General features: G+C 38.4%; 1 protein-coding gene across 1 annotated transcript in view; it reads left to right on the top strand.

The window, feature by feature from the left end:
* Positions 1 to 22368, top strand: part of LOC148940077 (formimidoyltransferase-cyclodeaminase-like) — a 127872-nt gene that overhangs the window by 67965 nt on the left and 37539 nt on the right. Inside the window, exon 7 of the mRNA XM_089106508.1 lies at positions 9482 to 9620. Coding sequence (XP_088962634.1) covers positions 9482 to 9620 — 139 coding nt within the window. The remainder of the gene's footprint in view (positions 1 to 9481; positions 9621 to 22368) is intronic.

The following is a 22368-nucleotide window of genomic DNA, read 5'->3' as shown; positions in this document are numbered from 1 at the left end:
ACGGGTGTCAAGACCACGTGATTGCTCACTATTGTGTATTATTGCACCACAAATTTGGAAAAAGAGAAAGAAGGTTGCATCTGCTCAATGGAAAATTTTACGACACGTGAGAGAATTGCATTTATTTTTTCCAGTAAACCTTCAAGATATTAATACTATTTCTATCTTCCAGAATCGAGACAAGTAGACCAAACATTAAGCTCACTAATTTTTTGATCAGATTTTAGTGAAGCTACTTGCTTTTACGTTTGATTAAGTATTAACTAAACATTAATAAATTGTAAAATATTTTACGACGATACTAAAATGGAATTTCGTTTTTTATTCACAAAAGGAGCTAACTATACGACACGTCATCGGCTCAAGAACCTTACGCTTGTCAGAGCAAGCTAAACGAAAACACTGATGTGAGATTACATTGGTTATATAGGAATCTATGATTAACGAAGAAAAAAAAAATTAATAAGAGAGATAAAATTGAAAAGGGTATTATCAGTTGACGAGAAAAAAAAAACAAGTAAAGAAAGCTCTATTTTTTGCAGAGCTGGTTTTAAGGGGAAGACAGAGGGGCACTTGCTACGAGCGCAGAAATTTTAGGGGTGCAAAATTTTACATAAATAATATAACGGTTATAATCAATTTGTAATTTTTGAAAATTAATTTTTTATTCAAATAAAGTAGAGGGCACAGTTAGCAAAATTTTGTAACAAATGAAAATTTTGCTAAAATTTGGCCTGAAAATTTTTGAGAGACAGAGAGGGCTAAGCAAAATTTTGCCCCGTGCAAAAGAGATGCCAGAACAGCCACTGATTTTTTGCCTCTTCAGATAAAGCGTAAAAGAATCTATTGAGTTTTTTTTTTAGATAGACAAGCATCTTCTAAATTCTCACAATTAGTATTAATGGTCTTTTGTAACTTATAATCCCTGTAAATTAATAAAAAACCCAAAGTGGTTGATTCTACGTAAGATACTTGAGGTACAGGACTACGTCAGGTACCATGAGCTACCATGAGCTACCATGCGGATCATAAGGAGTGAGAAAATACTTTGTAATAAACGAAGCTGATAAACAGATTAAATTCTGAACAAAAAGACGTTCATCAGGGTCGTATAAAAATATAATAGACCAGAAGAAGGAAATATTTTCAAATATTGTATTCACCTCTAAGCGAGTCTCTTGTTGCTTTACCATTAAGAGCAAGAGTTGCCCTTTTTTGACATACTTGGTTTATTTGTCGTAGGGAACTTACCTAGCTTTAAGAATGCTTACCGAGCTATAAGATTGTTTGCCTAGCTTACCTAGTAATTAAGAATGTATGGATGCATAAGTGAAAAATATTGGGTCCTTATAACCTTCACTGAGAGGAGATATTTTAGTCTACTTATATATATATTTTTTTTTAATTTTTGTTTCACAAGCCTACACAATATGATCCTTGAACGAGGTGCTTGAATTGAGCAGTTAATTTACTAATAATGTTCATGTCTCAACCATTATAAAAACTCTATTATCATCTGCAAATGAAGATGTTGAATACCGTATCACCTAATGGTAACTATAAACAGGAGTTTATTGATTCAAATCATTTATAACCTACAAAAACAGGAAGGGACCAAGAAATGATCCCTGTGGGACACCGCGCAATATCTCGCCGGTATTTGAAGAGGAATTGTGCTACATTAAATAACACATAAGATGTTCATTGAATTTGTTAGCCATACTTTGATATTGAATAGTTTTTTCTCTGTCATTAAAATTTTGCTGCTCAGGTAATGCTCCTGCTTATTCCGTAATTTCTGATAAGATTCCTTTTGATGTCCTTAAATTTTCTAGTGAAGTAAATCTGTCTTGCCTTTTCAAATTCAGAGCAATTTTACTGCCCTGATCTCATTAGTTTTCTGCATTTTCTTACATAGGTACTTACTTACTTGTACTTGGATCAGGACACAAGCCATGTAGGTCTCCCTTGCGACAGGATCTGGCAGACTGTTGAATTTCCCAGGTTACGATCTTGGGTTAATGGAGCCATAATTTCGAGCCATGATGGGTCTCATCTGCTACCATGTCTCCGGAATCCGCCAATCGGCTCGAGGTTAGATTTGACGGTGTTGAGCCAAGTTTTGGCTTGTCCCCCATGTCATTTCCTCCAATGATGGGCAGGTTTGCAGCGTAGGCTTTGATTTGTAGAAGTCCCGGCCGGTCTTCGGCAAACGTAGCGGAACCAGGACATGCGACGGAGTCGAATGATAGATGTGATGTCATACCTCTGTCACATCGTTGGCGGATGATTGTATTTGGTATTCGGTCGCTGAGTCTTAAGCCCAGTATTCTCCTCAGGCATCTGTGTTTAAAAGTGTTGAGGGCGTGTGCCTCTGTGACTTTTAAGGGCAACGTCTCACAGCTGTATAGTAAGACCGATCAAACTAGGGCATCATAAATAAGAATTTATTTTCCCGGTGAATATCCTTCCTATTCTATAGGGGCTTCAATAGCTCTGCAAAGACAGCGGAAACTGATGCAATGCGGCATGGGATTTCTACCCTACATCCACCATTGTTGTTAATGTATGATCCAAGGTACTTGAATTTAATGACAACTTCAATCTGCCTTTGGTTAAGGGTTATAGGGGTAGAGTTTATATCCGGGGCATTAGACATAGATTTAGTCTTGTCAATATTAGTCTTGAGCCCCACTAGGGCAGCAACTTCAGAAACTTTCAGAACATTTTCTGGGCTTAGCCAACAGATTTTCCAAGAAGAGCAACATCATCGGCATAATCCAGGTCGGTGGTACTGAAATCAGGGCTAACCTTGATTCCTTCGAAGTTTAGTATTGCTTTTTTCATTACCCAATCGACAACAAAATTGAATAGTTCGAGAGAGAACACACACCATTGACTCACTCCGTTGTCGATATCGAATAGCGGAGAAAGTCTCCGTTGATATTGATGCTGGCTCGTGTTTGTTGATAGTAAGCCTGAATGAGTCGTATGATCTTAGGTGGGACACAGTCCTCTTCCATTGGCTTCCAAATTCCTCCCCAAATGACTGAGTTGAAGGTCATAATAAAGTCGATGAAGACAGAGACGGTGATTCGCTGATGGTTGGCTCTATGTTCAAAAATCTGCCTTAGGGTGAAGAGTTGGTCAATTCAGCCCATGCCGGCTCGTAAACTAGATTGATTGTGAGAGTTATTTCGTTGTAGACTTCGCGGAATTGGTCAAGCCGAAATCTTGCAAAAATCTTTGCCGCAATGCTCATTAGCGAGATCCCTGTGTAATGTTTGCATTCAATGCGATCGCATTTCTTGAAGACTCGCAGTCTAATTGAGTCTTGTCCTTCCTGGAGAAAACGTTCCTGAGACTAGATTGAACAGAAGAGCTTCTGTAGTTTCTCAGCGAGAATAGGAGCAGCTTTGTAGACTTCTGCTGGGATATAATCTGTGCCTGGTGCCTTGAAATTCCTCAGCTTCTTGATTGCCTCTTTGATCTCTTGTATTGAGGGGGGAGGGGGTGAACATTGACGTTGCTGTGTGGGGCTTGTTGACTCAGTAGTACTGAGTTAAGGCTAGGGTTGCTTGTCTGGAGTGCAGTGGCACTATTATTGAGAGGCATTTGAGTGGAAAAAATGTTGTGACTGGGGTTCAGCAGTTTCTGGAAGTGGTACTGCCAGCTTGCGATTATGTCATCTTTTCTTGATAGAAGCGTTCCATCTTCGCCTCTCACTCCAGGTGAGATCTTTTTACTTTGCGCAGTTGTATCTTTTAGTATTTGGTAAAGCTTTCTGGTATCTGAATGACAAGAAGCCTTCTGCATATCTGCTGCCACGTGGTCCCAGTAGCGTTGTCTTTGGTGGCGGGTAGATTTATGGCATTCTTTTATCAGTGTTTTGAACACTTAAGGACTTGGTATTTCCAATATGTTGTTTCTGGTTTAATAGCTTAATGATGTCTTCTGAGATCCTCTTTTTCCACTTCCGATTTAGCCTGCCAAGGACTATTTTAGAGGCGTCTGTTATGGTACTTCTGATCTTCCTCCACTCGTCTTCTATGTTTATGGTGGTTGGCTTGTTATCGTTGTCCGCGGACAGGATGTCAAAACGCTTAGATAATTCCAAGCGGAACTCTTCTGTGACTGCTTTATCATGAAGACGTGCTACATCGTATTTCGGAGGAGGTTGCGTTCGTTTCCTGGAGGCGAGCTTTATGGTCAGGGAAACTTTCAGCAACATATGATCGGAGCCGTTCTTCGCTCCTCTATCGGCTCCATGGTAGGCTCTACAGTTCTGTATAGAGCTTCACCATCGAGAGGATATTAGCAAGTAATCCACGTGGGATTGGGCTCTTCCATCTTGAGAGTGCCAGGTGATCCTCTGGGATGGTTTGTGTTGAAACAACGTATTTGCCAATACAAGATTATGATGCTGGCCAAATTCTACGAGTCTCCTTCCACGCTCGCACCTGTCACCCCATCCAAATCTTACAACAGCTCTTTCGCGGTCTGTCTCGCGACTTCCAACATGGGCTTTAAGATCACCTCCTAAGATGAGTTGATCACTGTTTGGGGCTGTTCTCAATGACTGGGTCAGAGCATCGTAGAACTCATCAACTGTACTTTCGTCCGTGACTCTGGTTGGTGCATAGGCTGAGATGACAGTAATGATGAACAGCTGACCTTTAAGATGGGCCTTAACCGAACGAGGTGAGATTGGCTGCCATTCAACTAGGGATTTTTCTGCCTTAGAAATGAGGAGGATACCAATCCCTGCTTTACCAGAGCCATCGCTACATCCGGAGTTGAAAAAGTGAAATTTGGATTTTCTGCCAGTGGTGGAGATGAGCTCATCTTCCAAGTTTCCATTTAGCCGGGTTTCAGATGCACACACAAAGTCTATGCAATATCTTTCGTATTTGCCTGCAATGAAGGTCTGGGTCGCAGGGCATTTTAATGAACATACCTTCCAGCACCCCACACTGAGGGATTGTCGATGTTTCAACAGGTGGTCGGCTAGTTCACTTTTCGTCAGAGTCACCGAAGCCTCCGACGCATCGCTTGCCAGGATTGCCGTAACCAAAGTTGTTTTTTTAATTCTTTCTGTCATTTCCATCTATTTGTGGGAATATATTTAACCGACGGGTCCCCGATCTGACGTCACCCTTTCTGCGTGTTAGATGGCGTCCCCCAAGGTTAGGTAGGCAGGGCCGTTGCCACCCTTCTGCCACGGTGAGGCCACGCAGCTGTATTTCTCCCTGAAGATATAGGGACGGAGAAGGTGCCTGTGGTGCACCCCAGAGACTCACAACCCTCTCTAGGGGTGGCACACCACTCTTTATCTACCCAATATAGTCTACAGGGGAGCTTAGAAGGGGTAATCGTTTTAAACGATAGAGAAGTTCCCGTAAGCAAATTTGATCGAGTAGATTAGCACTGACTTAAGGCTTTTTTGTCTACCCGTTTCCTTCTTTTCAACATTTTAGCCCTTAAGTGTTAAAGCCAAATCGAAAAGTGTCCTATAAATAATGCAAACTTTGCCCTTTAATGCTGCTAGCCCCCACTATAAACATCCCATTTAATTCGTATTGGTTCAGCTTCTAAGTGTATGCAGCTCCTATCGCTCATAATTAAACATCGAGTAATTGGTTTGCTTTTATTCGGTTGTGGTATCTTCAATGTGCTATTTGAAAAAATAACAAAACGATTCGAAACATACTTGATAATGACTAGAAGCTGCAAAATATCCGGGTGAAAAAATGGAGTGTCGGCAGGAATGGACGGGCTAAGCTATGATTTTTATAAGTTAACGTGGAGCAAAATCGGGGAATTTTTAATGAAAGTGCTAAATGAATTTGGGTCAAGAAGATATCCTGAAAGTGAACTGTTAGTTATATCACTGTTACACAAGGGCGGACCTAGAGAAAACCTCCGAAACTGGCAACCGATCTCCTTAATAAACTGTGGCTATAGAATATGTACTAAAATATGGGCTAAAAGACTGGAGAAAAGTGCAGCGAAAATAGTGGGAGATTACCAGTACGATTGAATAAAATGCAGGAAAGTCCAACATGTCCTGACAGTTCTCAGAGACTTGCCTTCGGCGAGATAAAAAAAAAACGATGGAGAAAGTGTTAGGTTGGAACATATTAGCCCTAGTTGGCGCTGACATATTGAAGGCCTATGATTCCATATTATGAGAGATTTTGTGGTTACTAATGCGACTAAAGATGAATTTCGGAAAAGAAGTCATAGATAAATTGGAAAAATGTATTCTGCACCGAAAGTGGTTATAAAAGTGTGTGGAAGGCTGACGACAATAATAAACCTAGAAAGAGGTCTGCTGCAAGGGGACCCTTGTTCTGGAACGCTATTTGAATTATATCTCGACCCACTCTTTCGGTATGTAGAAGAAAGAATGTGCGGTGTTCAAGTTTCTGAAAATGTTTTTTTGAAAAGTGCAGCTTTCTTATATGACGGAAATTTTATCACAGGAAGGGAAGATGATGTGAAAACTGTGTGTAAGGGGTTGCATTGGTACGAGGAAGGATTTCACGGGAAAATACACAGACAAAAGAGCAGTGCACTATCCTTGAACAAATGCAAATTATGCAAATTATGACGACATATCAAGCAACTGTTGGCTCCCGTTTGCGGAAAAAGCGTGAGTATTGGGACTGACTTTTGAAAAAGTGCTGAACACAAGAAAAATTTGGGATGAAAAAGTAAACAAAATAATCGGGATATTGAGTCAACCGAGAAAAAGTCTTTTCGAAACGATGTTTGAAAGAGTTCTGTATGTCAATACATATTGCCTCACGCTTTTATTTTACACTGCTCCTCTTTTTGCATTGCCTGTAAACCTTGCGATACAAATTGAAAGAGCCATCTGGAGATTTGTTTGGACGGGGAAACTTGAAAAGTTACAGATGAAAATGCTATACCTTCCTGTGGAAGCAGGCGGAACTGGGGTGGCAGATTTCAAGGTAATATGCAAGACGCTCTTCGTCAGAAACATTTAGGAACTTATGGTTAAAGAGGAGCCATCAACTGCAATTATGAGGCAGTGGTTTCTCCCTATAGTGAATGACGATGAAGAAGAAAAGGTGAAGAAATTAAGCAAAACAATTCCGACCTCTCTGCGGTGGATTGTCAGCTCCCTGAAGAAAGCAAAAGAATGGGAGCACTGAGATGTGACTTAGGAAAGGAGGAACTAAAGGAGGTATAGCGGGATGTTTTTAGAAGTGAGAAAGAACCGAATTATAGAGCTAGAGAAAAGGAGCCGTTCATTGATTTTCAGTTATCTTTTAAAAATCTAAGTGAATTGCCGTTTAGTTATGAACAGAAAGAGTTTGTGTACTGCATGATTCATGGAATCTTATCCTTTAGTGACAAGAGTTAGTCGCGTATTGAAAACCCAAAGCCTACTTGTTCAATGTGTGGAGACGAAGTGCTTGACAGACTGATGCACGAATTGATTCAACGCCCCTCGAACGGTGGATTACCCCAAAGATTATCTGAAATATTAGAAAACGAAGGAATAAAAACAACATCTGTAGAAGAAAAGAAGAAAGCTTTAAAGCTATCCTTTTGTGTTAAAGATAAGCCAAGAAATTATGCGCTATGTTTGTTAGTGACAAGTGTTAGCATGCATGTGTGGAAAATGCGGAAACGTCAAAAGCAAGTCAAAATTCCTCTGGCGAATGTTTGGCTTGAAAGCTATGTGGATGACTTGACACGGAGTCGAGTATGGAGGGAGAGAGTAGATGTGGAATGGATGAGTAAAATTGAGTTTTAAATTCGAAAATTTTATTTAAATGTTATAAAGTATAAATACTTTTAAATTGTAGATTTAATTTTTTTTTTTTGAGGAAATGAAGTTGGTATTATGATAAAAGAATTTAAATTATATTTTAATGGTTAATGTATGAATTTTGTGTAGGTGACATTAAAGTTTGAAATTCAGTGAAAAAGATTATTATGTCACCGAGAGGAGAGGAGGTGGGATTTTATTAATTAAAAAAAAAGCTGCAAAATCGACCAGAATAAAAGTAATTTTATCGCTGTTACTGAAATTGGCCACATTCTAGCAGGAATGTTCAAAAATTACACCGTGTTGGACATATTTTGATTGAAAACGTCTATATTAAAACAGTCTGGACTAATAATACGAGTCCGTCAGATTGTCATTAACCTATCACATTCATCATCAAAAGACCTGAGAAAAGATGGAATATATTCTAGATGAGTAATAGCCTTCTAGCACAAAACACTCAGGCATCTCCTCTAGAACCTATAAAAATGTAGTTTCAAAATTAATTTATTGCGCACTGATAAATCAAACAGTTCGTGGTAGCGAACTGTAAGTAAGGAGCGACCCGGCTGAATAATAACCGAAACTCTAAAAAATGAAATTTTGATACCAATAGATACATCAGAAGAATTCGATTTTTATGCTGATTTCAAATACATAAGTTTCATCAAGTTTCGTCTTATCCATCAAAAGTTATGAGCCTGAGAAAATATGCCTTATTTTTGAAAAAAAAGGGGAAACACCCCCAAAAGTCATAGAAGGGGGTTTGTCCCATCGTCAATACCTCGCTCTTTACGCTAAAAGTTTTTTTTTGACTTTCAAAAGAACTATTTATTCTAATTGAACGGCCTTTTTAATTAAGGGGTCGTTCTTAAATTATTGGAACAAATTTCGAACTTTAGCGTAAAGAGCGAGGTATTGACGATGGGACGAACCCCCTCATATACGTAATAATTTCTGTTCGTTTTAAGTTTTAATGCTGCTCCTTACTTTCAGTTGAAAAAAAGTTGTTTTTTTTTATTTAATCTTGCACAAATGTAGCCTGAATATCTTACTTCTATTTACTACTCTGCCATTTGCCTCTACGATTTTCTCGTCAAGGTGATTTATATAAAATCGCCGTGTAGAACTTAATACAAGTTTGAGAAGACCTACGTCGTTACGACTAAGCCAAGTTTCTAACAGTAGAAGATAGTGAAAAAGCGTGTGTTATTTGGTATGCCCCAAGATAATTTATCATATTAAGACTATAATGTAACCCAAGATCACAATCAAGAATATGCTTTGATTTTTCATAAGCTAGTAAACTTGGTCGATAGAACCAAATTTGAAAATAGTTTTTATTCTCTAATTTTGTTTCGTAGACCCATGTCATAAATTTCGTAGTTTTTATTCTCTAATTTTGTTTCGTAGACCCATGTTTCGTAGACTAGCTTCAATCTGACTTAAAGTACTATCTTTTATATTGATCTAATTGTTGATAACCCATTCTCTTTTTGATTTAGGCTGAAGGGTGAAAACCCATAAATATATGACCAAGGAATCAACAGCAATTACTGCTAAAAGCTAAAAATCATCTCATTTGACAAGCCCAGTTTACAAATAAATATTTCAGACTGCAGACTGCAATCGTTTATTTCTTGACAGTTCACTTTACTTTACAATCTTGTATTTTAGAGAGAGGATAATTGAATATCGATTGCAAGGAAGAATCGGTCCACTAATTTCACTTACAGTGAAGACATTCGTTGAATCAGTTGCTGCTCGAAGTCCTGCACCTGGCGGAGGCTCCGTAGCTGCTCTTCTTGGAGCTTTGGTAGGTTAAGAAAACTAGCCCTACATATCCATATTGTTCATATTTATGAAGTTTAAGTGCATGCACACACAGACACACATGTATATATATATATACGTATACATATATATATATATATATATATATATATATATATATATATATATATATATATATATATATATATATATATATATATATATATATATATATATATATATATATATATATATATATATATATATATATATATATATATATATATATATATATATATATATATGTATATATATATATATATATATTATATATATATATATATATATATATATATATATATATATATATATATATTATCTATTCTTGGATAAGACTGGGCCGATCAACACAGATCTTTTGGTAGTATGTCTCTTTGGTCGTAAAAACTGAAAATTTGTGATGGAAGAAGGTTGGAGGGGAGGAGGGTCTAGGGAGACGGTTCAGAGATTTCACACTTTCTTTCTGGTCAATCTGAAGTTTTAATAATAGTTATAATAAGTAATAATAATACTAGGATTTAGGTGACATTTTATTGAAGGTATCCCCCACATAGGAGAAATCAGTAGGCAGAAATAATAAAAACAACATTCTGGGAGGGGGGAGGAGAAATAGGCTTTACAAACCTGAAGAAAATGGTGTGATATCATGAAAACAAGCGTACGACTGCTGAAACCCAAATCTTCTGACTGAAGTAAGATAGCATTCTGGCTATTTTGTGATAATGTTTTTTTAATATCAATTAGAAAAGTTGACAGGTTTCAACTTTAGAGGGTCAAAACAAAGAAAACCCTTAGGAAGACCTCGTCTTGGGCCTTGGAAATCGAATCTTAAGGATGTGAAATTGACAGTACCCGTGAAAAATTACACTTTGTCTGTTCAAGACAGAGGAATAAAGCCGGAGAAAAAACATGAGGTAGAAAACTCTCAGCAGATTGTGCCAAACTTTGCTGAGAGAACCTTTTTGTATCCAGACCACTCCAATGAATCTTCTTGTCCCTAGCCAGTTTATTTCAAACAAGGAAATGTTGAATTTCGCTCTTTAGTTTTCCCAGCAAGGTTTATGGTGCATGCTTGTGATTAATCATTTAAAATTAATATTTGCAGTGTAGTCTATTCCTGGCTTCTCTTGATAGTCGCTAGTCTTCAAATATAGGTGTAGGGAGCTCTTCCTTACAAAAGTTTGAAAAAGGTTTCTTTGTATTTTCATCCTTCTCTTCATGCAAAACCATCTTACACTCAATCCTCACTCCTAAAGCTTCGACCTGTGTAAACCAATGCCCTTATACAGGGAATGTATCGAGAACTGGTATTCAATTTTTATAAATACTACCTCTTAAAAAAAAAAAAAAAATCAACTTAGAATCCTTAAAACATCTGGGCCTAAGAGCGTAATGTCTGTGTGTGTTTAATTTCATGTTATAACTAAATAACAATAATTTATGTGTTTTCATTTTGAAAAAAATACTAAACAATTTATAAGATTGTTTTGTTCTACTGTTTATTCTCTTTTTCTTATTTCTCATCAAAACTAAAATCATCTCATTTTAGTTCCCATTGTGTAAACGCATGCAGAAACTGGAGTCATTAATACGTATGTTACTTTACTTAAAAAAATATTTTATTTTGTAAGCTCTAGTGTCTTTTTGACTGCCATGACTGATTGGAGGGAAAACAGCTACTCACCCCAGCTTTTTCTACTACCATACCCCCCCCCAACTGTCATGATATTAAATCAAAATATTGGTATAACCATTTTGTCCAGTAGCGTCGAAAGATATAATAAGCATGCCTTCGATGTCAACAACACTCCCACAGCCCGAAAGGCTATAGCCTTAAACTTTGCAAACTGCTCATTGTTCACAGATAGTTTTTGTTATAAAACGCAGCCATATTTGCCCTTACTTATCCAATCGGCTAGGATGTGCTAGGGATTGTTGGGTTGGCCAAGATTCCCTGAGTTTTCCAATATTCTGGGAATGAATGGTGTACCTGAAGAAATTAACAGACGCTATATGCATCCGAGTTTTAAAGCTATCTGCAAAATTCTGGGGATGGCTTGGAGTATCGGTGTCAAACTTTCAAGAACTGTTGACTTTTGGGAATGGGCAGAGATGAATCGAAAGATACTGTGTGTTCTCAGGTCATCGGAGTAGTACATCTCAAATATCTCGGGAGCGGCTTGGGGATGGACTTTAAACTATAATGAACTTTTGGATAAAAACGGGGAGGTGGAGCGGGGGGATTTTAAATTTGATCTTGAGTGAAGGACGGGCGAATTTACTTTTGTCTCTGATCAACCAAAAATTTTGCACTTTAGGTTCCTATGAGATTTATGAAATATGTGCGGCTAAGTAGAGAGGTAAATCAAAAGACACTATGTATTGATGCGTACAACATACTTTGAAAATCAATAGTCCAAAAAGTGCTACGGTACCCCCAGTAGGTGACATACTTCTGTTGGGGAAGGGGACGGGGGTGAAAATCGACCAGCCTTTGCCGAGAGAAGTTGCGAATGAGATGCAGAAGTATGGAATCAGTATTCTCAGCTTGTCTGAAACTCGGATCTCTGATCGTGGTATATCGACTATTATTAGCCCAACAAATAAGCCATTCTACCTGTATTACTCAGGGGTAGATGGCAACTCTGGTTTGCATGGAGTTGGATTTCTTCTTTCTGTTGCTTTAAAATCTTATCCTTATTATGTGGGAACCAGTATCTCCAAGACTTGCTAGAGAAAAGTTTATACGGGAAAATAATAAGTTTACAGTCACCTCTGCCATGTTTATTTTGAATGATGAAGAAAACGCCGAGGAATTTTACGATGGTTATGTAGAGGGAAAGTTATTGCAGCAATGCAGGAGTCAGCAAGATAGTCCTTGGTACGTCAAAACCAAAAAGAAATGCTGGATTAGTCAAAGAAAACATCAAGTAAGCCGACAAGTGTCAAGCGTCCTGTTCTAAAATGGAGTGTAAAAGCATAAAGTCAAGAAATCATCCAGAACAGACAGGAAAAACTACTAGACGCAAATGATGGACTCCATGGAAGCAGTGTTTAAGACACACAACACTCGTAAGCTCTACCCATTTCTAAAGCTGGCCACTGGGAGGAAGCAACAGATCTTTGAGACCATCCGCTGAAGCACAGGCAGACCAAAATGTGAGAATATTCCAGAACTCCTGAACTATTCCCATCGCCCGCATAGAGCTCCAAGTCTTTCTCCAGTGATCCCCGAGCACTGTTTGAAGTTTTTCTTGGACTCCCTCAAATTAATGAAATAAAGGAGTCATTTGGTCACCAAAAACTAAACATCTTCTGCACAGGCAGACCAAAATGTGAGAATATTCCAGAACTCCTGAACTATTCCCATCGCCCGCATAGAGCTCCAAGTCTTTCTCCAGTGATCCCCGAGCACTGTTTGAAGTTTTTCTTGGACTCCCTCAAATTAATGAAATAAAGGAGTCATTTGGTCACCAAAAACTAAACATCTTCTACCTCCAGAACTACATAACTCGACATGGGGTTGTCGCAGCTCAATTCAAACCAATATTTTACAAAATTTGGACCAAAAACAATTTCCTGAAGGATTGGAAAGTTTCAGTCCTTCTTCCTCTCTTTAAAAAGGATGATAAGTCAGAGTGAAAGAATTGCTGTAGAATTATATTTACCGATATCGTGGCATATCTGTTAGCCATTTTTCTCCTTGCCAAGTTTAAACAAGCCCGAGAGGAAAGAATGAGGAGAGAACAAACTGGGCTTAGAACCGCGAGTTTTCTTGTGCCGAGTAAATTTTTGTCCTGAGATTGCTGTTTCAGCAGTGCTATAGAAACGATTTATCGCTGATCCTTATCTTCATTGATTTCATAGCAGCCTTCAATTCAGTCAAGCGAGAAGCTCTGTGACATATCCTAGAAGAGGATGGGATGCCCTTGCATATTATAGAGCTTTTGAGAGTGTTCTACAAGGGCATCCAAATTATGATGAAGCGTCGGGAAATTTTGCTGTAGATTCAAACGTAAAGGAAGGCAACATCCATTCCCCCATTCCTTTGAATTGCGTATGTGACATGATTATGGAGAGAGGTATGAGTGCACACGGAGGAGTGGTGGTTGTAAAAGGTGGTCAGGTCACTGACTTGGACTATTGTAATGATATTGCCCTTGCAGAGGATGAGGATGAAAACCAAAATGATGATGAACAAAGTTGTACACTACGCCATGATTGGATTAACAATTATTACAAAAAAAAACTGTAAAATTATTTCTGGCAATTCTCAAAGTCTCCCTTCCATATCCAAGGACGGTAAGAGCATTGAGTAAGTTGGAAAACTCGGCCACCTCAGATCCCTTGTCGATTCTGAGGGATCTGACCACGAAATTGAAAGGTGTATTTGAGTAGTCTCTGCCAGCTTTGCTTAGCCCACTAAACCAATATATAAGCGTCAAAAAATATATGCCTCATTTCCAAAATTAGTGTCTACGAGGTGATCGCCGGAAGCACTCTCCTATATGGATGTGAAATGTGCGTCGTCAAAGCTGAACATAGTAGAAACCTATATGTCTTTGATCACGATTGCCTCCGTCGAATCAAACGAGTCCAGCGTCGTAAACAAGTATCGTACAAGGAGATCCATGAACACTGTAAATAATAGTACCCAGTCTCAGAAATTGTAAAGAGACGAGGCTCGTATAGCTGGGTCAAGACCTGAAGACCATCGGTGCGTCTTGAAGTCCGCTATTAAAGCATCTCCGCTCGAAAATTGGAAATGTTGCCCTGGAGGAGAAAAATAAGATTAATTGCCAGGGGTAAAAAGAAACCTTTAAACCAGTCGGAGACTCTCGTCTCTTCGGTCAGCTCTGGGACAACGATTGGCTGCACCATGTTGAAGCCGTTGCACATCTACTATGTCTGATGGAAGTCTTCTTTTGGTGGAATTATGGATGCTGGGAAAAGCGGAGTAGCGTATTGTTCCCATCGAAAATATAGTGGATCAAGTAAGTGTTTCTGGGTTATCAAAATGACGTAGCTACATATCTTGGGAACGGGTGGAGATATCGAGTTGAGATATTCAAGGAGTGTTGAGGGTGTGGAATTTGGATTGTGAACAAAATCAGAAGGCAGTATGTACATCCATGTTATCATAATACCATATCTGCATTATCTTGAGAACAGTATGGATGATGGATTAGAAACTTTCAGATAGTGTTGCAGAAGGAAGAAAGGAGGGGTAAGGATACTTCTGTCAATTAATTTATTGGAGAAGGAGGCTAATTATGTTTTTCACCAGTCAACCTTAAAGATTTGCAGTATAAGCCGCTACAGGACTTGCGTCAGACTCAAGACGCAATTCGCCTATTCAGGTCTAAGTTGCGAGGTAAATCAAAAGACACTATGTGGTCGCCGGCTATCAAAATGGCGTATGTCTAATATCTAGGAACAGTTTGGAAGATCAACCTGAAGCCTTGGGGGAGACCCTAATTTTTAAGTCAAGCTAGGTGGAAGTGAAGGGCTAAGCGTTTTGTGTCCTAAATGAGCTTACAAAATTTTGAACTTTACCAACGGGACTATAATCAATTCAGGGGGAAGTCAGTGGTGTAGATGAAAAGCCATTATTTGTATCCATTTTAACAAAACAGGATATATGCAACATTTTCTATGTATCTTCTGTCATAGATGATATTTTCCTGTTGCAATGGGTTTTGGGTAGTCAATTTGACCTCAAATATTGATTTGGGGAGAGGGCAGAGATAGATCTAAAGACATATTGTAGAAATAAAGACACTATCTGGAGACGCTATACCTAAGACAGCATAAAATAATGTCCTGTAATAATTTAAACTTAAAATGAAGAGAAAAATGTATCAACGACAAAAGTAAACCCAAAATTAACAGAAATTAAACTAACATTAAAAATATAAAGATGAAAAATACTAGTAGAGATAAGTAAATAAATCCTAAAACAAACAGGGATTAAAATGATTAACCAAGTCAAACCAAAAACAAGTAAAAATGACCACAAACAGGAGTAGGGCTACCGTTCCATGAACCTGGGACCATTAGGTCCCATTTGGGACCATTAGGTCCCATTTTTTTAACGAGGGAAGAGGAATCATCGCTTCAATTAATTTCCACAAAATACGTATTAATAAAAACTCTTTTCGGCAGTGCACGAATTTATCCCTGTTTACCGATTTGGGGCTCGTGGCTCCATCCCGGCTGCTACAATGCCGGGAGAGAGGTTTGCTGCCTGTCCCTGTAAGAAAGACCCAACAACTGAAACGTCATTGCTTCTTATTAAAACCTTATATGTCCCCAGGACAGAACTTACAACCCTTACCCTGAGGGCTGGGGGTTTTGTTATCCTTAAGAAATAATTTTCGTGACCGTTATGATACACTGAACAAAATGGTTATCTCAAAATGTTTTATTGGAAGTGTTGTGGGAAATTATGGGTGTGAGGGGGCATTTGCCCTTTGATCACTTTCTACTAATAAGAAAAACACTAGTCTTTTCTATTTCGAATCAAATGAACCCTTTTTGAAGCTTCTACGACAAAACTTATTATAAAACCTTATATGCCCCAAGGGCATAACTTACGACCCTTGTCCTGAGGGCTATGGGGGAGGATTGTCATCCTCAAAGACATAATTTCCAGACCTTTCAACTATGTTGAAAAAAATAGCCATATCAAAATGCTGATCGGAAATGGTTGGGGAAAAACGGGCTTGGGGGGATTCTCCCTCCGAATACTTTCGACCATTAAAAAGGGCAATAGCCCTTTCAATTTCCGATCAAATGAGCCCTGTTTGAAATTTTTACGACAACGAAGGAGCCCCTTTTGAAGTTTCTACGACAACGCTATCTACAAAAACCCTATATGCCCCCAGGGCATAACTTACAACCTTTGCACTGGGGGCTCTGGGGGGTATGTCGTCCTCAAATACATAATTTCCAGAACTTTTAACTACGTTGAACAAAATGGCTATCTCTAAACTTTGATTGAATGAGTTTGGGGAAATGGTGGTCATGAGAAGGGGGTTAGTCGCTCTCCATTCACTTTCGACTAATAAAAAGGGCACTAGGCTTTTCAATTTCCAATCGAATGAGCTCTTTTTGAAGTTTCTACAACATAACTGACAACCCTTGCCCTGAGGGCTGTGGGGGGTTGTCATCCTCAAAGAAATAATATCCAGAACTTTCAACTATGTTGAAAAAACGGCTATCTCAAAATTATGGTAATTATGGAAATTATGGGTGTGAGGGGGCATTTGCCCTTTGATCACTTTCTACTAATAAAAAAACATTAGTCTTCTCAATTTCCAATCAAATGAACTCTTTTTGAAGCTTCTATGACAAAACTTTCTATAAAAACCTTATATGCCCCAAGGGCATAACTAAGGACCCTTGTCCAGAGGGCTATGGGGGAGGATTGTCATCCTCAAAGACATAAATTCCAGACCTTTCACCTACGTTGAAAAAATAGTCATATCAAACTGCTAATTAGAAATAGTTGGGGAAAATGGGCGTGGGGGGGGATTCTCCCTCCGAATACTTTCGACTATTAAAAAGGGCAACAGCCCTTTCAATTTCCAATCGAATGAGCCCTTTTTGAAATTTTTACGACAACGAATGAGCCCCTTTTGAAGTTTCTGCGACAACGCTATCTATAAAAACCTTATATGCCCCCAGGGCATAACTTACAACCTTTGCACTGGGGACTCTGGGAGGTATGTCAGCCTCAAATACATAATTTCCAGAACTTTCAACTACGTTGAACAAAATGGCTATCTCTAAACTTTGATTGATTGAATTTGGGGAGATGGTGGGCGTGAGAAGGGGGTTAGTTGCTTTCCATTCACTTTCGACTAATAAAAGGGGCACTAGCCCTTACAGTTTCCAATCAAATGAGCCCTTTTTGGAGTTTCTACAAAATTGCTTTCTATAAAAACCTTGTATGCCCCCCGGGCATAACTGAAAACCCCTGGGGGGGGGGGGTTGTCATTGTTGTCATCCTCAAAGAAACAATTTCCGGAACTTTCAACTACGTTGAAAAAAAATGGCTATCTAAAAATGTTTATTGTGTGTGTTTGGGGAAATGATTGACGTGAGAGAGGGTTAGTTGCCCTCCAATCATTTTCAACTATTAAAAAGGGCACTAGCCATTTCAATTTCCAATCGAATGAGTCCTTTTTGAAGTTTCTACGACGACGCTTTCTATAAAAACCTTATATGCTCCCAGGGCATAACTTACAACCCATTCCCTGAGGGCTATGCAATCGGGAGGGGAGGGGTTGTCATCCTCAAATACCTAATTTCCATAACTGTCAACTACGTTCAACAAAATGGCTATCTCAAAATTTTGATTGGATATGTTTTGGGAAAAGGTGGGCATGAGGGGGGGGGGGATTAGTTGCCCTCCAATCACTTTTGACTATTAAAAAGGGCACTAGCCCTTTGAATTTCCAATCAAATAAGCCCTTTTTAAAGTTTCTACGACAAAGCTTTCTATAAAAACCTTATAAGCCCCCAGTGCATAACTTACAACCCTTGCCCTGAGGGCTGTGGGTGAAGTGTCCTCCTCAAAAATACAATTTCTATCTGGAAATCAACTACGTTGAACAAAATGGCTATCTCATAATTCTGATTGAATGTGTTTGAGAAATGGTGGGTGTTGAAGGGGTGTTAGTTGCCTTCCAATCACTTTCGACTATCAAAATCGAATGAGCCTTTTCGGAAGTTTCTACGACAACTCCATCGATACGAAGGGCCCTGGTCTAAAGGAAAAAAATAATACACTGTGCCAACATCGTTCTTTACTTAGGCAGCGCTACTGCGCTGTCTATGATAGGTTATTGTGTCGAACCCACCATTGTACAATAATGGAAGAGGGCTCATCCAAACGGAATTTTAAAATTTTAGTGTTTTTAACAACCAGCAGAATGCCTAGTGAATTATCAAATTAAACATACTAATAACCAATACTTCCAAAGATGGATCTGCCAAATAGGGTAAATTACCAGAATTAATAGAAAGGCTTCCATCCCATGAATTTTCTAAAGGCAAAAGCGTTGTGTGAGCTAACTATTATTTCAAACATAAATACTTCATCATAATAATTTTTTTTTACAATTATAGCGTTGAAAAATAAAATTGCAGATACTTCAGAGAATGAACATCATACGTTGAACAATCAGTCTACTTTCATTAGTTATTTCCTGCAATCTTGATTATTATAGTACTTTACTTCCTTTTTTCTGTCTATGTTTTGACGAATAAAACCCAAACCTTAAAATGCATATCGTTTTTGATAAAACACAAACGACGCTCAAACTGTTTAGGTAGTTTGAGAGGTAGGAAGGGGGCTTTCGTCATTCTTATCTGAAAAACTTCATTAGTCTCATAATAGTATTTTTGTGTTTCGTTGTTGTTCATGTTATGACAAATAAAAAAATACACAGCTTGTAACACAAGTCGTTTTCAGTAAAGTGTAAATGATAATCAAGAATATGGAAGGTTTAGGGGTTCCTTGTGTTCTTCAGACTAAAAACAGGTTGTTCAACCACCTCGGCCTCAAATAATTTCAGTTTTCGTTAATTTCACGGTCATATAAAATGTTTTCACTTTTCTAACTTTAAGAAATCAAAAATCAATTAAGATTTTAAGGAATAAATATCAGCATATGTATATTAAACCGACAATGCAGATTTTTTTCAGTAAATTCATTGAAACTTTTTTCACTAAATTACAAATTATATTCTGGCTTTTAGAAAGTGATTGGAGGGTAACTAACCCCACTCTTACGCCCACAATTTCACCAAACAAATACAATCAAAATTTTTAGATAGCCATTTTGTTCAACGTAGTGTAAAGTTTTGGAAAGTAGGTCTTTAAGGACGACACCTCCCCCCCCCCCACAGCCCCTCAGGACACAGGTTGTAAGTTATACCCTGGGGGCATATAAGGTTTTTATAGAAAGCGTTGTCGTAGAAAATTCAAAAAGGGCTCATTCGATTTGAAACTTAAACGGCTAGTGCCCTTTTTAATAGTTGACAATGATTGGAAGGCAACTAACCCTCTCTCACGCCCGCCAATTCCCCAAAAACGTACAATTAAACTTCGAGATCCATTTTTTTTCAACGTAGTTGAAAGTTCTGGAAATTATGTCTTTGAGGATAACCCCCCCCCCAGACTTCAGGACAAGGATTGTCAGTTATGCCCTAGGGGCATATACGGTTTTTATACAAAGCAATGTTGTAGAAACTTCAAAAAGGGCTCATTCGATTGGAAATTGAAAGGGCTAGTGCTCTTTCTATTAGTCGAAAGTGAATGTAGAGCAACTAACCACCTTCTCACGCTCACTATTTCCCCAAACACATTCAATGAAAGTTTAGACATAGCCATTTTGTTAAACGTAGTTGAAAGTTCTGGAAATTATGTATTTGAGGATGGCATACCCCCCAGAGCCCCCCGTGCAAAGGTTGTAAGTTATACCCTGGGGGCACATAAGTTTTTATACATAGCGTTGTCGTGAAAACTTCAAAAGTGGCTCATTCAAATGGAAATTGAGAGAACTAGTGTTTTTAATAGTCGAAAGTTATTTGAGGGTGACTAACCCACTCTCTCACGCTCACCATTTCCCCAAACACATCCAATCAAAATTTTCAGATAGCCATTTTGTTCAACGTAATTGAAAGTTCTGGAAATTAGGTCTTTGAGGATGACACTCTTCCCAGAGCCCTCAGGGCTAAGGTTTCAAGTTATGCCCTGGGGGCATATAAGGTTTTTGTTAAAAGTTTTGTCGTCAAAACTTGAAAAAGGGATCATTCGATTGGAAATTCAAAAGGCTGGTTCCCTTTTTAATAGTCGAAAGTAAATGAAGGGCAACTAACCCCCCTCTCACGCCCACCATTTCCTCAAACACATCCAATCAAAATTTTGAGATAGCAATTTTGTTCAACGTAGTTGAAAGTTCTGAAAATTAGGCCTTTGAGGATGGCAACCCCCCACAGTCCTCAGGGTAATGATTGAAAGTTATGCCCTGGGGGCATATAGGTTTTTATAGAAACCGTTGTTGTAGAAACTTCAAAAAAGGCTTACTCGATTGGAAGTTGAAATGGCTAGTGCCCTTTTTAATAGTCGAAAGTGATTGGGAAGCAACTAACAGCCCTTCCAAGTCCACCATTTTTCCTAATACATCCAATCAAAATTTTGAGATAGAAATTTTGTTCAGCGCAGTTGTGAGTTCTGAAAATTATGTCTTTGAACCGGACACTACCCCCACAGATTTCAGGGCAAGGGTTATAGGCTATGCCCTGGGGTATATAAGGTTTTTTATTCAAAGCTTTGTCGTAGAAACTTGAAAAAGGGCTCATCCGACTGGAAATTCAAAGGGTTAGTGCCCTTTTTTAATAGCCGAAAGTGATTGGAGGGCAACTAAACCCCTCTCACGCCCACTTTTTCCCCAAACACCTTCAATAAAAATTTTTAGATAGTCATTTTGTTCAACGTAGTTGAAAGTTTTGGAAATTAGGTCTTTGAGGATGACAACCCCCCCCCCTCAGAGACCTCAGGGCAAGGGTTGTAAGTTATGCCCTGGGACAATATAAGGTTCTTATAGAAAGCGTTGTCGTAGAAACTTCAAACAGGGCTCATTCGATTCGAAATTAAAATGGCTAGTGCCATTTCGTCTCTTCTCCGTCTTGAATTTGATTTTGAAATTTTCATCAACATCAACGCCCTCAGTTTTTTTTGGGGGGGGTCTTCTTTTTTCTTAACTCATGCCTATGTTCTTATGATAATAACGTTTGATAGGTATCTTTAAACCAAATGATTCATTTTAAATCCCTGTAGTAAGGGCGTGATCGTTGACCTCTTGTCAACTCAGATGTCTGAAAACTTATTGTTACGGCCTATCCTGATGCATATGAACTGTTAAGATGAATAAAGCTGGGTTTACACCAGAGTTTCAACCCAATATGTTTTCATTAATTTTGACATATTTACAGTCTCAGAAAATAAACATTAATTGATTGATGAGTCTTATTTGGCAAAAACTGTCAACTAAGAAAAAAATCAGACTGATTGAATTTTAGTGTGCAACTTTTGAAGTGTCTGAGATACCAAATGAGCTGGATAAATCATGCGTAATTGAATAAAATTCTTTCAAGGCGCCAAATTTCTTTGAAATGTTGTAGAAAGTACCATGCACACTAATGAAATCAAAAGAAAAATGAAAAAAAAGGTCCCTTTTTGTAGTGCTTGGGGTGTGAATCAAATGTTTGCCCCATCAATGCAACAACAGGAATAAAGATAAATAAATATTTTCTTTTTTTCAAATAATTCTTTCCCTCTCCTTCCAGAAACTGTTTCTGTTCTTTCGTTGGCAAGTAAACTTCGAAAGGTTCGATTTTCATTGGTTTCTTTTTCCTGTCTTTCTTTGTGGTTTAGCACTGAGGACGACTCGGCGGAGGTCCTTGTCGAAATATTTGCGTATTTTTTGTTCTTCATAGTTCGCCACTGGCTGAAAAAAATCCTCGTTTTTTCGCCTTTTTTTATTTTATTTTTCATTTTGTTATTTTCTTTCCTCTCTGAGTTTCATTTGCCATGTATAGCCAGTGTGGGCTTAGAATATATTTAAAAAATAAGAAGAGGGCTCTTATAGGGGGTTCTGTAATACAGGGGGCTCTTATACAGCCTAAAGAAGAGCCTAAAACAAAACAAAATAATCTGGG

Source organism: Artemia sp. Qi Xiang Cuo, chromosome 20, assembly GCF_049724085.1.
Source record: "Artemia sp. Qi Xiang Cuo chromosome 20, ASM4972408v1, whole genome shotgun sequence".
Lineage (NCBI taxonomy): Eukaryota > Metazoa > Arthropoda > Branchiopoda > Anostraca > Artemiidae > Artemia > Artemia sp. Qi Xiang Cuo.
This window is presented reverse-complemented; position numbering and strand designations above follow the sequence as displayed.